The sequence below is a fragment of the Ceratotherium simum genome, chromosome 2 (assembly GCF_057802395.1).
Source record: "Ceratotherium simum simum isolate JZ-2026a chromosome 2, ASM5780239v1, whole genome shotgun sequence".
Classification (NCBI taxonomy): Eukaryota; Metazoa; Chordata; class Mammalia; order Perissodactyla; family Rhinocerotidae; genus Ceratotherium; species Ceratotherium simum.
In genome coordinates, this window is record NC_141901.1 from 45,270,377 (window position 1) to 45,283,948 (window position 13,572).

The window sequence follows — 13,572 nt, forward strand, 5'->3', positions numbered from 1 at the left end:
TATTTGCAGGCAACATGATCTAATACATAGAAAATCCTAAGGGATCCACAAAAGGCTCCTAGAATAAATGAGCTTAATAAGGTCACAGGCTACAAGATCAAAACACAAAAATCAACTACATTTTTTATATCCTAGCAACAAACTCCTAAAATGAAATTAAGAGGGCCAGCCAAGTGGTGTAGCAGTTAAGTTTTCGGGTTCTGCTTCAGTGGCCTGGGGTTTGCAGGTTCGGATCCCAGGCGTGGACCGACGCACCGCTTGTTAAGCCATGCTGTGGCAGTGTGCCATATAAAGTAGAGGAAGATGGGCACAGATGTTAAGCCCAGGGCCAATCTTCCTCAGTAAAAAGAGGAGGATTGACAACGGATGTTAGCTCAGGGCTAATCTTCCTCACCAAAAAAAAAAAAAAAGAAAATAATCCCATTCACATTAGCATTAAAAAGAATAAAATACTTAGGAGAGATGTACCATGTCCACGCATTAGAAGACTCAGTATTTGTTAAAAAGGTAATACTCCTCAAATCGATCTTTAGATTCAATACAGTTAACTATTAAAAATCCTAGCAGGTTAAAAAAAATTTTTTTTGTTAGAAACTGACAAGCTGTTCCTAAAATTTATTTGGCATGTATATGAAATACAAATAAATTTGAGGGACTTTCACTAAATGATTTTTAATACTTACCATAAAGCTACAGTAATTAGGACAGTGTGGTGCCATTACAAAGATAGACTTTTAGATCAATGCGACAGAATAGAATCCAGAAATAGACCCTCAAATATATGGCTAGTTGATTATCTAAAAAGGTAGTCTTTTCAACAAATGGTGGTGGAAGAACTGGACAGCCATAAACAAAGCACCCTCAACCCTTACCTCAAGAATTTTTACTCTTCAAAAGACACCATTAAGAAAATGAAAAGACATCTAGGAGAAAATGTTTCTAAAATATATCTGATAAATGAATTATACCTAAAGTATAATAAGTCTTCCAAGTCAATAATAAAAAGACAAAAAAAACCCAATTTTTTAAAAAAGGCAAAAGATTTGAATAGATATTTCCTCAAAGAACATACATAAACGGCAAATAAGTATGTGAAAAGATGCTCAATGTCCTTAGGGAAATGTAAACTACAATCACAGTGTGATACCACTAAACAGCTAATAGAACAGTTAAAATAAAAGACTGACAATGCCAAGCATTGACAAGGACGTAGAGAAACTGGAATCCCCATACTTTGGCAGTGGGAATGTAAAATGGTATAGCCACTTTGGAAAAGGGTTTGGCAGTTTCTTTTCTTTTTAAATTATTTTATTGAGGTCATAATGGTTTACAACATTGTGAAATTTCAGGTGTACATTACTATTTATCAGTTTCTGTATAGACTGCATTGTGCTCACCACCAACAGTCTAATTTTTATCCGTAACCATATATATGTGCCCCTCTACCCCTTTCGCCCACCCCCCAACCCCCTTCCCCTCTCGTAACCACTAATCTGCTCTCTTTGTCCATGTGTTTATCTTCCATAGATGAGTGAAATCAGTATGGCAGTTTCTTAAAAACTCAAACATACACTTACCATAAGACCTAGCAATTCCACTCCTAGGTGGAATATACAACAGACATGAAACATAACATCCACGTAAAGACTTATACACAAATGTTCATAGCAGTATTATTCACAGTAGCCCCAAAGTGGAAACAACCCAAATGTTTATCAATTGAGGAACAGATAAAAACACGTGTTATAGCCGTACAATGGAATATTATTCAGCAAAAAAGGAATACCCTGCTGATACATGCAACAAAATGGATGAACCTCAAAAACACTGTTAAGCGACAGAAGTCAGATACAAAAGACAACATATTGTGATTCTATTTATGTGAAATTTCTAGAAAAGGCAAAACTTTAGAGAAAGAAATCATATCAGTGGTTGCTAGGGGTGACAATGGAGACTGATGGCAAACAGGCACAAGAGAACTTTTTGAGGTGAGGTAAGTGTACTAAAACTGGACTGTGGTGAAGACTGTACTACTGTATAAATTCTACAAAACTCTACACTTAAAGTGGGTGAATTTTACAGTATGTAAATTATACCTTAAACAAATTGTTAAAAAATAGACAAAACCAAACAATATACTGTTTTGAGATACACATACATAGGTGCTACTGCCACCTATAAAGAAAAGCAAAGGATTTCAGAATAGAGGTTATATAGAATGGGGAAAGGAGGGTAATTCCATCAGGAAGTAGCACTTAGGGGACATCTATGATACTAACAACGTTCTATTTTTTTCTGTGACAAGTCCAACAGTTTGGGATATGGAGTTAGTAACAATGGTTTCTCCTCTCTTCTATCTTCTATCTGCTCATCTTCCGGTGTTTCAATTTCAATCCTGAGATTTTCCTATCCACAGCCTCATCTCTCACCTGAATCAATACTGAGGACATCATCATCTTCATCAGGAATCTCAATTATTTCTGTAGGCCGGGAAGCTTCATCCTCAGAGCTACTGTCCCGGTATTGTAGTCCCAGTTTTGAGTAAAAGTCCTTCACCAAAGACTCACAATTAGTCACTGCCCTAATAGTGGAACACATGTAGAAAAGGTCAAAGCCAGCAAAAGCAGGTGTAGGAGCCATTAGAATTTATACACATTTAACTACACAGTGACCTCAATTTAAACAGGCCATATTCCAAAGTGTCTCTGTTTAGAATTTAAAATGTTTTTCCCATAGAAAAATATTTAAATAGTGGTTTCCAGACTAGTTCCTCAAAAATTCAAAATAAGCCCAAAGTAGGTCCTTTCAATCTTACCTCATTATTTACCTTGTCGTTATTTGAAAATGTGTTCTAAGTGACAACTAGGGCACCAGAAACAAATCTTCTAGGGGTTTAGGAGTACATATAGGTCTCTAGGAACTTATTAATGCTCCACAGTTACCTAAGACAGCAACTCTTTACAGTCCCCCTTGATTCTACCAAGAAAACAAAGCAATTGTTCTGAAGTAGAGTGCAGGAGGAAGAAGGGGAAGGGACTCAAGACCTGGACTCCTCTACTGCTGATCATATATTAGCCTCTGATAGATGAATATTCTATATTCATGAGGTCAGATTTTGGACTCTACCCTTTGACGAAGAGTAAGGTTCTACACATCCATACTTTGTAAAGTATAAAGTGTTTGGCACACCATGAACAATTATACTTTAAAAACGTCTGCCAATGGAGAGAATTCCTTCTATTTCCTATGTAGCCCTCACCTGGATGCATCATCAAAGAGCTGGTCAACGTGCGCAACCTCAGATTCTTTCTGTATTACCCATGTCTCCAACTCTGCTAGTTGCTTCTTGCGCTGCTGTACACAGTCCATCTTTTCCAGTTCTTCATCAATGAACTGTCGAAGTTCCTCCATAGAAATACCTAGCTCCTCAACCACTGCTTTCTGCAGCTCTGCAATCTCTTCAGACCCCACTGCAGCTGTTGCTGCATTCAAACCAATGCACCCGGGGAGGGAGGTCATACTGTTTGTCCTCTACATGGAACAGAAAACTAAAATTACGTTTGGAGTCATTATAACCACAATTTCAGTCCCCTAATAAAACTCATTCCTACTCTGCTACTTGTTATTCAAATATAGTTAGGTTTGATTCTATGTTCTCTCTCCCCATTCTCCAGTATCTGATGCTGAGATTTTGTAGAGTTCTCATCTCATGCTATAGACTATATGCCTGAATAAGATTTAAAAGTTTGAGAGTACATGGAGAACATATATTATGCAACAGGGAGCTACCGAAAATAAAAGGAAACTGAAGAGAATCAATTTACTGAGGAAGATATTTCTGTGATCTGTGTTCCTTAACTGACTAATAAGATAAATCTTTGCATGCTATACCTAATTTGAACAAATATCCCCAACCTGAAGGGGAGGGGTTGGTCTATAACTCACTAATTCGTTTTCTGTTTAATTACTTGTTCCCCTTACACTACTTTGCTTCCATGTGGAAATTTACTTTTTAAAAAGTCTCTACTACTTAAGCACACAAAAGCTTGCAGCAAAGAGGTTTCCTCGAAGTTAACGGAAATTAAACAATCTGGAAATAAAATGTGGCTACCTAAAATCTACAATCTAAATAACCCACATGTTGGTGTTAACTGCTTTTTTGCTCAAATGGTTAAAGCAAAACTGATGCCAGAACGCCGTGCGACCCCAGCGCCAGTTCTCACCGCCTCCATTTTTCCTTTGCCCACACACTGCCCCACCCCCGTGCTACCCATTTTAGGGGTGCGTCCCACACACCCGCAAATCCAGCTCGACCCCGCCCCCGCTCGCCTCTCGGGGAAGACCTCCTTCCCACCCTCCCCCGACCTCCTCCCACAAACAAAACATTTCAGACAAGCCCTTGTTCTCCAAATACCTCAATTAACAGTATTTTCCACACCTCCCTGCTTCCAGCTACAACAGTTCTTTTTCACCAACCAGACCCCAGACTCACGACTCAGGGGTCGGCCTGGATGGGAAAGAACGAAACTGAAGGGAAAAGGAGCAGAGGGAGGGGGCAAAGCGTGAGGGAGGGAAGGGGAAGCAAAAGAGACGGCCGGAAGCAAACCTCAGGTGCTCTTCCGGTCGCCACGACGGTAGCCTGACGGGGTCAAACCCAATGCCGCCGGGTGCCCCTCAGAGGCTAGGCAAACTTCGGCGAGTACGCATGCGTCCAAGCAGAGCTTTCCAGGGCACACGTGAGAAGCAACTGGCAGGGTAAAGTAGGCGTGGCCTGCAGTACATTACAGAAGCTCTGCCTCTTCCGCCACCCATAACCAGTGGCAGAAATACTGTTTGTGTAAAGATTCAGTGGGCAAACACTCAGGTTTAGATTTTTTTTCTCACTTTTACTTGAGTTTATTACATAAGTCGTACAAATTGTAACAAGTGGAAGAATATTAAGATGTAATAAGAAAAACATGATAATATCCTCGCCTCTCTGCACCACTTACCATCCCTGCTCCTTTGAGGTAAAACAGCTCAGTTTTCTAGGCTTGTAGGTACAAGATCATGCATATGGATTTTTGTTTTGTTTTGTTTTCATTTAACATGTGGACATCCCTTGAAGTCAATAAAAAGGAAAAAAATTGTCTTTTTGACAGTTGCATACTACTTCATAGTATGGCTAAACCATATTTAGAAATTTAGATTGTTTTCAGTTTTTAGCCACTACAAATGATGCAACAATAAACATTAACATCGTTTTGAAGTAGTACTTTTATTTCTGTAGAAGAGATTCCCCAAAATGAAATCTGAGTAGAAAAAAAAGTACTTTTTTCATTTTAATAGAATCTGCTGTCAAATTACTTTTCAAAAAGGTTGAAACAATTTTTGCTTCCACTAGCAAGTCTCTGCAAGTGTCTGTTTCCCCACACCCCCATTAGGATTGGACGTTAACTATTTAATTTTTAAGAATTTGGTATGTGTTAAAATAGTATGTGTATCAGGATAGACTAGGTTATGTTGTGGAAACAAACAACTCCAAGAACTTAAAACAAAAAACGCATATTTCTTGCTCACACTGCATAATCATCCCTAGAAAGTTGACAGTGGAGCTCTGCTCATGATAGCTACTCAGGAACCCAGGTTGATGAGTAAGTCATGCTAGAGGGAGAGAATGCTAGAAGGTCTTGAGTTGGCAATTAAATGACTCAGGACACTTTCATTTACGATTCATTGGCCTGAATGAGTCATAAAGTCCTACCCAACCACAAGGGGGCCGGGAAGAACAGTCATGTCTCATCTCTGGGAGGAAGAAGAACTAGGTGTATTTGATGAACCAGCACTATTGACTACCATAGTATCTCACTATTGCTTTAATTTCTTCAGCTACATTTACACTAATTGCACCTAACTACATCTAAAAAGTATAAACCGGAACCTTCTGTGTAAGACTAGAAACAGGGCCCGAGCAGCAAGGATTATCCAAGTCCTTGAAATCTGCTCCTGTTGACCACACTTTTACCTGTGCTCATTTCACCTGTCCACCAGTTTCCTGGGAGCACCCTAAGTACCTAAGTCCAATTGTTAAGACATCAGGAATTGAGGTACAGAGAAATGAAGGGCTCCTCTAGATATTTGAAATTCGGCATGTTCCAAACTCATCTCATCGTGGTATTATCTTCTAGCCTGAGCTAGAAGTCTTATACGTAATACTCCCTATAAAACACACACAATATTTATTGAGTGTTTACTACATACCAGGCACTGTTCTAAGCACTTTATGTTATTAATTTATTTACTCCTCATGATAATCCTATGAGGTAGGAACTATTATTAGTTTCTCTTTCTTATGAATGAGAAAACTGAGGCACAGAATTAAATTTTCCAAAGCCACACAGAGCTAAAAAGTGTCAGAGCCAGGCAGTTTGGCCCTACAGCTTGTGGTCTTAAACCGTTATTCAGTACAACATGTTTATACTAGTTTGAAAATGTTTATTATATATTTTCCCTCCTTTCTTTTTCTGTTCTACTGCCTTTGTTTAGCTCTTATTTCTTGCCAGCACAAAATAGCCTCCTGATTGGGAGCCTTATTGTAAATCAATCCTGTCTGTAGGTCTAAAATACAGTTCTGGTTATGTCACTCTCCTGCTTTAAAACTGTGTTTTCTTTATGTCTATAAAGTTCAAACTTCATGGTATAAAATTTGAGGCTCTTCATAATTTGGCCCCAGCTTACCTCTCTGGCTATGTTTTCCATTCCTCCTTTCACACTCCTTATTATGTGCTATTTCCCCAACATATTTATACATTTCACTTTTACATCTCCATACCTGTGTTCATTGTGATCTATCTCCTGGAATGCCCTTTCCCTTTCTGTCTGATGAAATATTAATTCTCTAAGGTCCAACTCAAATGTCTTCTCTGTGAAGTTTTTGTGGACCAGCAATTGTCAAACTTTAGCATGTATCAGAATCACCTGGGGGGATTATTAAACAGATTGCTGCCCCCACACCACCCCTGGAGTAGGTCTGGGGGAAGTCTGAGAATTTGCATGTCTAACATTTTCCCAAGTGATGCCCATGCTACTGGTACTGGGACAACAGCTTAAGAATCACTGTCCTACACTCTCCCTCACTCCCTGTGGAATTAAATCCTGCCTCTATGCTTCTATTACCTTAGTTCCTTTCCACTTGTGAGGTATCTCTGTATATCTCTGTCTCCTCTGCTTGTTTGTGATCAACTCAAGGCTGAGGTCCTGTCTTAATCATCTTTGTTTCCCCTAGCACCTAACATATTGCTCTGTACATGTGGTGCTCTATAATATGTGATGAAGGAAGGGAAAGATTTGCTCTGCCCTGGTTATGTTTCTGTTAGTTGGATTCTCAGCTTTCTGATGTGTGTGAGGGTGGGGTGGGGGTGGAAATGAGGAATGGGGAATGTTGAAGAGAACAGGGGCTATTTGGGGCATCATATTCCAGTCTGATTTCTTCATTGTCCTGAGAAGGCTGAAGCGATCAGTCCAACAGAAATTAGCAGTGGGACTCAGGAAGTGTCTTTTAAGGTCTTGCTACGCAACGTGCAATCAGGGAACTTGTTAGAGATTCTAAATCTCTGGCCCCACTCAGGATGTACTGAATCAGAATCTGAATTTTGGGCCGGCCCCGTGGCTTGGCGGTTAAGTGCGCGCACTCCACTGCTGGCGGCCCGGGCCCGGATCCCGGGCACGCACCGATGCACCGCTTCTCCGGCCATGCTGGGGCCTCGTCCCACATACAGCAACTAGAAGGATGTGCAGCTATGACATACAACTATCTACTGGGGCTTTGGGGGGAAAAAAATAAAGAAAATACAGTTTAAAAAAAAAAGCATCTGAATTTTAATAAGACCTTCAGGTAATTTGCTCACTAAAATTTCAGAAGCACTGTAGGAAAGGCAGGTTTGAGCTGTATAACCCTTCTTAGGGCAGGGCCTCAATATTTAGGGAGCCAACCTCTGGCTTTGTTTTTGCTAAGGTCTGAAGACTAACTCTTGTCAGAGATGACCAGGCCCTGATATAAACGACTCACATTATTAAAATTTACAATTATTGTGGTAGACAGTTTATTGAAGTTTAATAATATAAAGTAATAGATAACCAATAGACCCATTGGAATCCTCATGTTGGTGTGCTTAGCACATTCATTCCTGTAATCTGTTGTGATACAATGAAAAATTACAACCACATGCTACTTAATACTTGTCTATAAGAAATCATAGCACTGGAGCCAAAATTTTGGAGTGCCAAATGATACTTCCCATACAGTCAGACTTAAGGGAAATTAAATCATAACCTAAAGGTTGTTGAGTGATCTCAGAATCTAAAGAAGATTAAAGAGATTAAAACTCAAAGAGTTTCAGGCATCAGGAAAGTAATGTAAATGAACAAAATGGGGTGGGTCACCTAGGAAATACATGTCTTTCCTATAGAGAGCAGTTGCTACTTAGCTCCAGCTAATTTTTGTCCTGTCTAATAGATACAATGTTGCCAAATTTCCAATTTTTCAAATGAAGTTAAAAATCCATATTTTTTTATATGAAAGCTTCTGAGTTTTGAATGTTGACAACTAATTCAAAAATTTTGTAAATTCTGCAATACTCTTTAAATCAGCAATTCAACTTCTAGGAATTAAACTACATACTTCTGAAATTGCATACCTTTAAGTATACATATCTTTGAAATGATGTAAGACTGCTAAATTATCTTCTGCAACATTGTTTGAAAGAACAAAATATTTATTTATTTTCTTTTTTTACAATTTTTTTCTTTTATTTTTTTGTGAGAAAGATCAGCCCTGAGCTAACATCTATTGCCAATCCTCCTCCTTTTTTTCCCCAAAGCCCCAGCAGATAGTTGTATGTCATAGTTGCACATCCTTCTAGTTGCTGTATGTGGGACACCGCCTCAGCATGGCTGGAGAAGCGGTGCATTGGTGTGCGCCAGGGACCGAACCGGGCCGCCAGTAGCGGAGCACGCACACTTAACCACTAAGCCACGGGGCCGGCCCCCAAAACATTTAGAAACAATGTAAATTTCTATCAGCAGGGGTTGGTTAAACAAATTATGGCACACCCACAAAATGGAATACTCTTCAGCTGTGTTTTAAAAAAAGGCCAACAACAAATAACATCTGTTGGCGAGGATGTGGAGAAAGGGAAACCCTCATGCGCCGTTGGTGGGATTGTAAATTGGTGCAGCCACTATGGAAAACAGTATGAAAGTTACTCAAAAAATTAAAAATTGAACTACCATATGATCCAGCAATTCCACTTCTGGGTATTTATCAGAAGAAAACAAAAACACTAATTTGAAAAGATATATGAACTCCTATGTTCACTGCAGCATTACTTACAGTAGCCAAGATATAGAAGCAACCTAAGTGTCCATTGACAGATGAATGGATAAAAAAGATGTAGTACATATAACGTAATATTACTCAGCCACAAAAAAGAATGAAATCTCGCCATTTGCAATTGCATGGATGGACCTAGAGGGTATTATGCTAAGTGAAATAAGTCAGACAAAGACAAATACCATATGATTTCATTTATATGTGGAATCTAAAAAACAAAACAAATGAACAAACAAAACTGAAACAAGCTCACAGATACAAAGAACAAACTGGTGGTCACCAAAGTGAAGGAGGGTGGGAGATGGGCAAAATAGGCGAGAGGATTAAGAGGTACAACCTTCCAGATATAAAATAAATGTCATGGGGATGTCATGTACAGCATAGGGAATACAGTCAATAATATTGTAATAACTTTGTATGGCAACAGATGGTTACTAGACGTATTGTAGTGATCACTTTGTAATGTATATAAATGTCAAATCACTATGTTGTACACCTGAAAATAATATAATATTGTATGTCAACTATATTCCATTAAAAAAAGTAAAAAATAAAAAGCTATGTTCTGAAAAAAAGAAGGCTAAGGAAGCTCTTTGTGCATTGATATGGAGTGATCTTTAAGATATATTATTAAATGAGAAAAGTAGGTACAGAACATGGCATATAGCATGCTATTATTTGTGTAAATAATGGCAAAAATATACAGTTTTTCTTACATATACATAAAATATCACTGGAAGGATCTATAGGAAATTAACACCGGTTATCTCTGAGGAGGGCAAATAGAAGGATGGGGGACAAGAGTGGGAGAAAGGGTTTTCTCAGTTCACTATTTTGTACCTTTTAAATTTTGAAACGTGAAAATGGATAGTTTGTTCAAAAATATTACATTAAAAATAAAAAGAAAAGGAAAATGTCTGGAAAGATACAGATACATGCAAAAACAAACTACCCGAACAGCAGTTACCTCTGGAAAGGAGGATTGGGATGCACGGCAGTGTCTAGGAACTTTTTGCATTTTTATCCTTAGTAATGTTTGAAAAAAAAATTTACCATGTGTGTTTATTACTTTTATAATAATAATTTTAAAATTTTGAATCAAAAAACAAATATAGAACGCAACACACACCCACACACTTCATAGATTAACACTGGAAGGGGGTCTGGCCCAATAAAACTTATCTGTAGACCAATAGGATCTGTAAACTGCCAGTTTAAGGTGTGTGAAAGGGACATTCAAGGACATCAAATTAACAGAGATAATGTGGGCAATAAAACCAGATAGACCCAACGTCTGTGGGCTGCAACTCACTGAATCTCCCCACCAAGTACCATCTGGTCACTGGGACTGGAAATACTCGACTGTCCAATGGGTAAGTTGCTCTCTTTCTCCTGAACAGCATTCATATCGGTCCTATGTGACTTTGCCATGGGTTGCTCCTCTTTCTCTGCTTCCACAGATGATTCACTTCTTCTGACTGATGCATTTTTTCTTAGCTAGGTTACTGGAGAAAGTCAGGTAACAGTCAAACCTGTGACTCTCTAGTGACTGCATATTAAGGCTCTCATTAATAATGTGTTTGTCTTGCATTTTATTTTAAAGGGTGGGAGGAAGGTTAATTTCAGAATTCCTGGAGGGAACACACTGACATCAATTACTGACATCAAGTGCTGACATCAATCTTAATCTGCTTTCATTTTACCCCGACCTGCACCTTGCCCTGAATTTCTTTTCATCAAATCAGGGTACTAACCATATCTTTCTCTCTCTCTCTCTTTTGCCAGTTTAACCCATACAGCACCCTCTGTTCTGACGAAGGCAAAGTCTAGTAACTCCATTGGAAGGCTTTGATTCCTCTGCCTCCATTTGCAAGTAATCCTGGGGATTTACTCGGGCCAAGGAGGGGGGCAGTCCTATTTGCAGGAGTCAGGAACAGAGACAATTATCAAGTCTCTGCTAACAGTGCCTGGCTAGAGTTATGTCTCCAGACCATTTGGTATTGCTGCTAAAGCCTGGTCCAGCATGTCTCCTCTGAAGCGACTGCATGCTTATGCAAGTCCCTGCACAAGCCCATCTGATGCCCCACACTTAGATTCCAAGGTTATGCCCCTCTTAGTTCACATTCACATGCTAGGTTACTGTTGCCTAGAACATTTGGCCAGCATGGCTGGACCTGAGAGCTTTAATTTCTATCACTTACTGTGCCAGAACCAGTCCTCTTCAGCCAAATTTGTGTTGAGCCTTGGTTCGTGGCCTAGATGTTCCCTTTCCTTCTTTTTTTTTTTTTTTTAAAGATTTTATTTATTTTATTTTTTCCCCCCCAAAGCCCCAGCAGATAGTTGCATGTCATAGCTGCACATCCTTCCAGTTGCTGCATGTGGGACTCGGCCTCAGGATGGACAGAGAAGTGGCGCCTCGATGCGCACCCGGGATCCGAACCCGGGCCGCCAGCATTGCAGCGCGCGCACTTAACCACCAAGCCACCGGGCCGGCCCCTTCCCTTTCCTTCTAATGGACTTTCCTGCCATAGTCCACTCTACCAAATTTCCCTAACTTTTTTTTTTTTTTTTTTTTTAGATTTTATTTATTTATTTTTTCCCCCAAAGCCACAGCAGATAGTTGCATGTCATAGCTGCACATCCCTCCAGTTGCTGCATGTGGGACGCGGCCCCAGCATGGCCGGAGAAGAGGTGCGTCGGTGCACGCCCGGGATCCGAACCGGGCCGCCAGCAGCGGAGCACGTGCACTTAACCGCTAAGCCACCGGGCCGGCCCCAAATTTCCCTAACTTAAGACTTTGGAGAATAGAGATTATGATTTTCTTCTCTTTTCTCTTTATATCATTATCATTATCATCATCATCATCATCATCATCATCATCATCATCATCATCATGTATTATATATTAGTTTCCCATGACTGCCATAACGAATCACCACAACTTAGGTGGCTTAAAACAACAGAAATTTATTCTCTCACAGTTCTGGAGGTTAGAAGTCCAAAATCAAGGTGTTAGCAGGGCTGCACTCCCTCCAAAGACTCTGGAGAGAGTTATTCCTTGCCTCTTCCAGCTTTTGGTGGTTCCAGGCAAGGGTTCTTTAGCTTGTGGTTGCATGACTCCAATCTCTGCCTCCATCTTCACATGGCCTTTTCCCCTGTCTCCCTGTGTCTTCTCCTCTTCTGTTTTTTTGTTTTGTTTTGCTTTTGTTTTGTTTTTTTTGTGAGGAAGATCAGCCCTGAGCTAACGTCCGTGCCAATCCTCCTCTTTTTGCTGAGGAAGACTGGGCTAACATCTGTGCCCATCTTCCTACACTTCCTCCACCATGGGACACTGCCACAGCGTCCTGATAAGTGGTGTATCTGTGTGCGCCCAGGATCCGAACCCAGGTCGCCGGCAGCGGAGCGCGCACACTTAACCGCTACGCCACGGGGCCCGCCGCCCCCTTCTGTTTTTTATAAAGACACTTATCACTCGGATAATCCAGGATGAGTTTATCTTGAGATCTTTAACTTAATTACATCTGCAAAGATACTTTTTCCAAATAAGTTCACATTCATAGGTTTCAGGGGTGAGGACATGGACATATCTTTTTGAGGGCCCCTTTTCTATCCACCAGATGTTATTTCATAGATGAGGAAATTTGGGCTGAGAGAGGTTAAGGAATTGACCCAAGGCAAATTAGTCCCCCTCTACCACAGAGCTCTGCCCACTTGAGAAGGGCAGCAGATTTCATAAAACCTCACACACTAAAAATCTCCTGTTAGACTGTATCACAGGACAATGGTTCCTGCTGGCCTTACATTTGCATAAGTAAAAGGACCTCCTAGAACCACCTCTAGGAGTTAGTTATTCTAGTCTTGGGTGCACCTTACCATGCATCATGGTATTATATTACATCATAAAATTATGGCCAACTGTCTTATCTTAAGGACATTAGATACCGGAAAATTGAAACCCATGGCCTCATTTTAATCAATGAGTTGAACCTGTCTAGGTTACTTCGGTAACCATTTCCCTGAAAAGGAACAATACAAACTGGTTTGTGTTTCATCTTTTTTATTATTCTCAACTCACCCTCATGTGCCTATTGTGGAATGCAAGAGTGAAAAGGTTAAGAAATAGGGAGGTAAAATAACATAAAGTCTGAATCATAAATGTCTGTATAGAAGATTTCAAATCTCCTGTGAGGGGGAATCTACCA

General features: G+C 40.0%; 1 protein-coding gene across 3 annotated transcripts in view; it reads right to left on the bottom strand.

Annotated features, from left to right (window-relative positions):
* The window catches only part of SETDB1 (SET domain bifurcated histone lysine methyltransferase 1), a 32,248-nt gene extending 27,670 nt beyond the window's left edge, over positions 1-4,578 (bottom strand). For all 3 annotated transcript variants that reach the window (XM_087443745.1, XM_087443742.1, XM_014791787.2), the window contains exons 1-3: positions 4,415-4,578; positions 3,260-3,531; positions 2,430-2,581 (exon numbers count right to left, since the gene is read on the bottom strand). In XM_087443745.1, the coding sequence (XP_087299871.1) occupies positions 2,430-2,581; positions 3,260-3,519 (412 nt within the window). In that variant the 5' untranslated portion in view covers positions 3,520-3,531; positions 4,415-4,578. The remainder of the gene's footprint in view (positions 1-2,429; positions 2,582-3,259; positions 3,532-4,414) is intronic.
* Between the last annotated feature and the right edge of the window lie 8,994 nt (positions 4,579-13,572).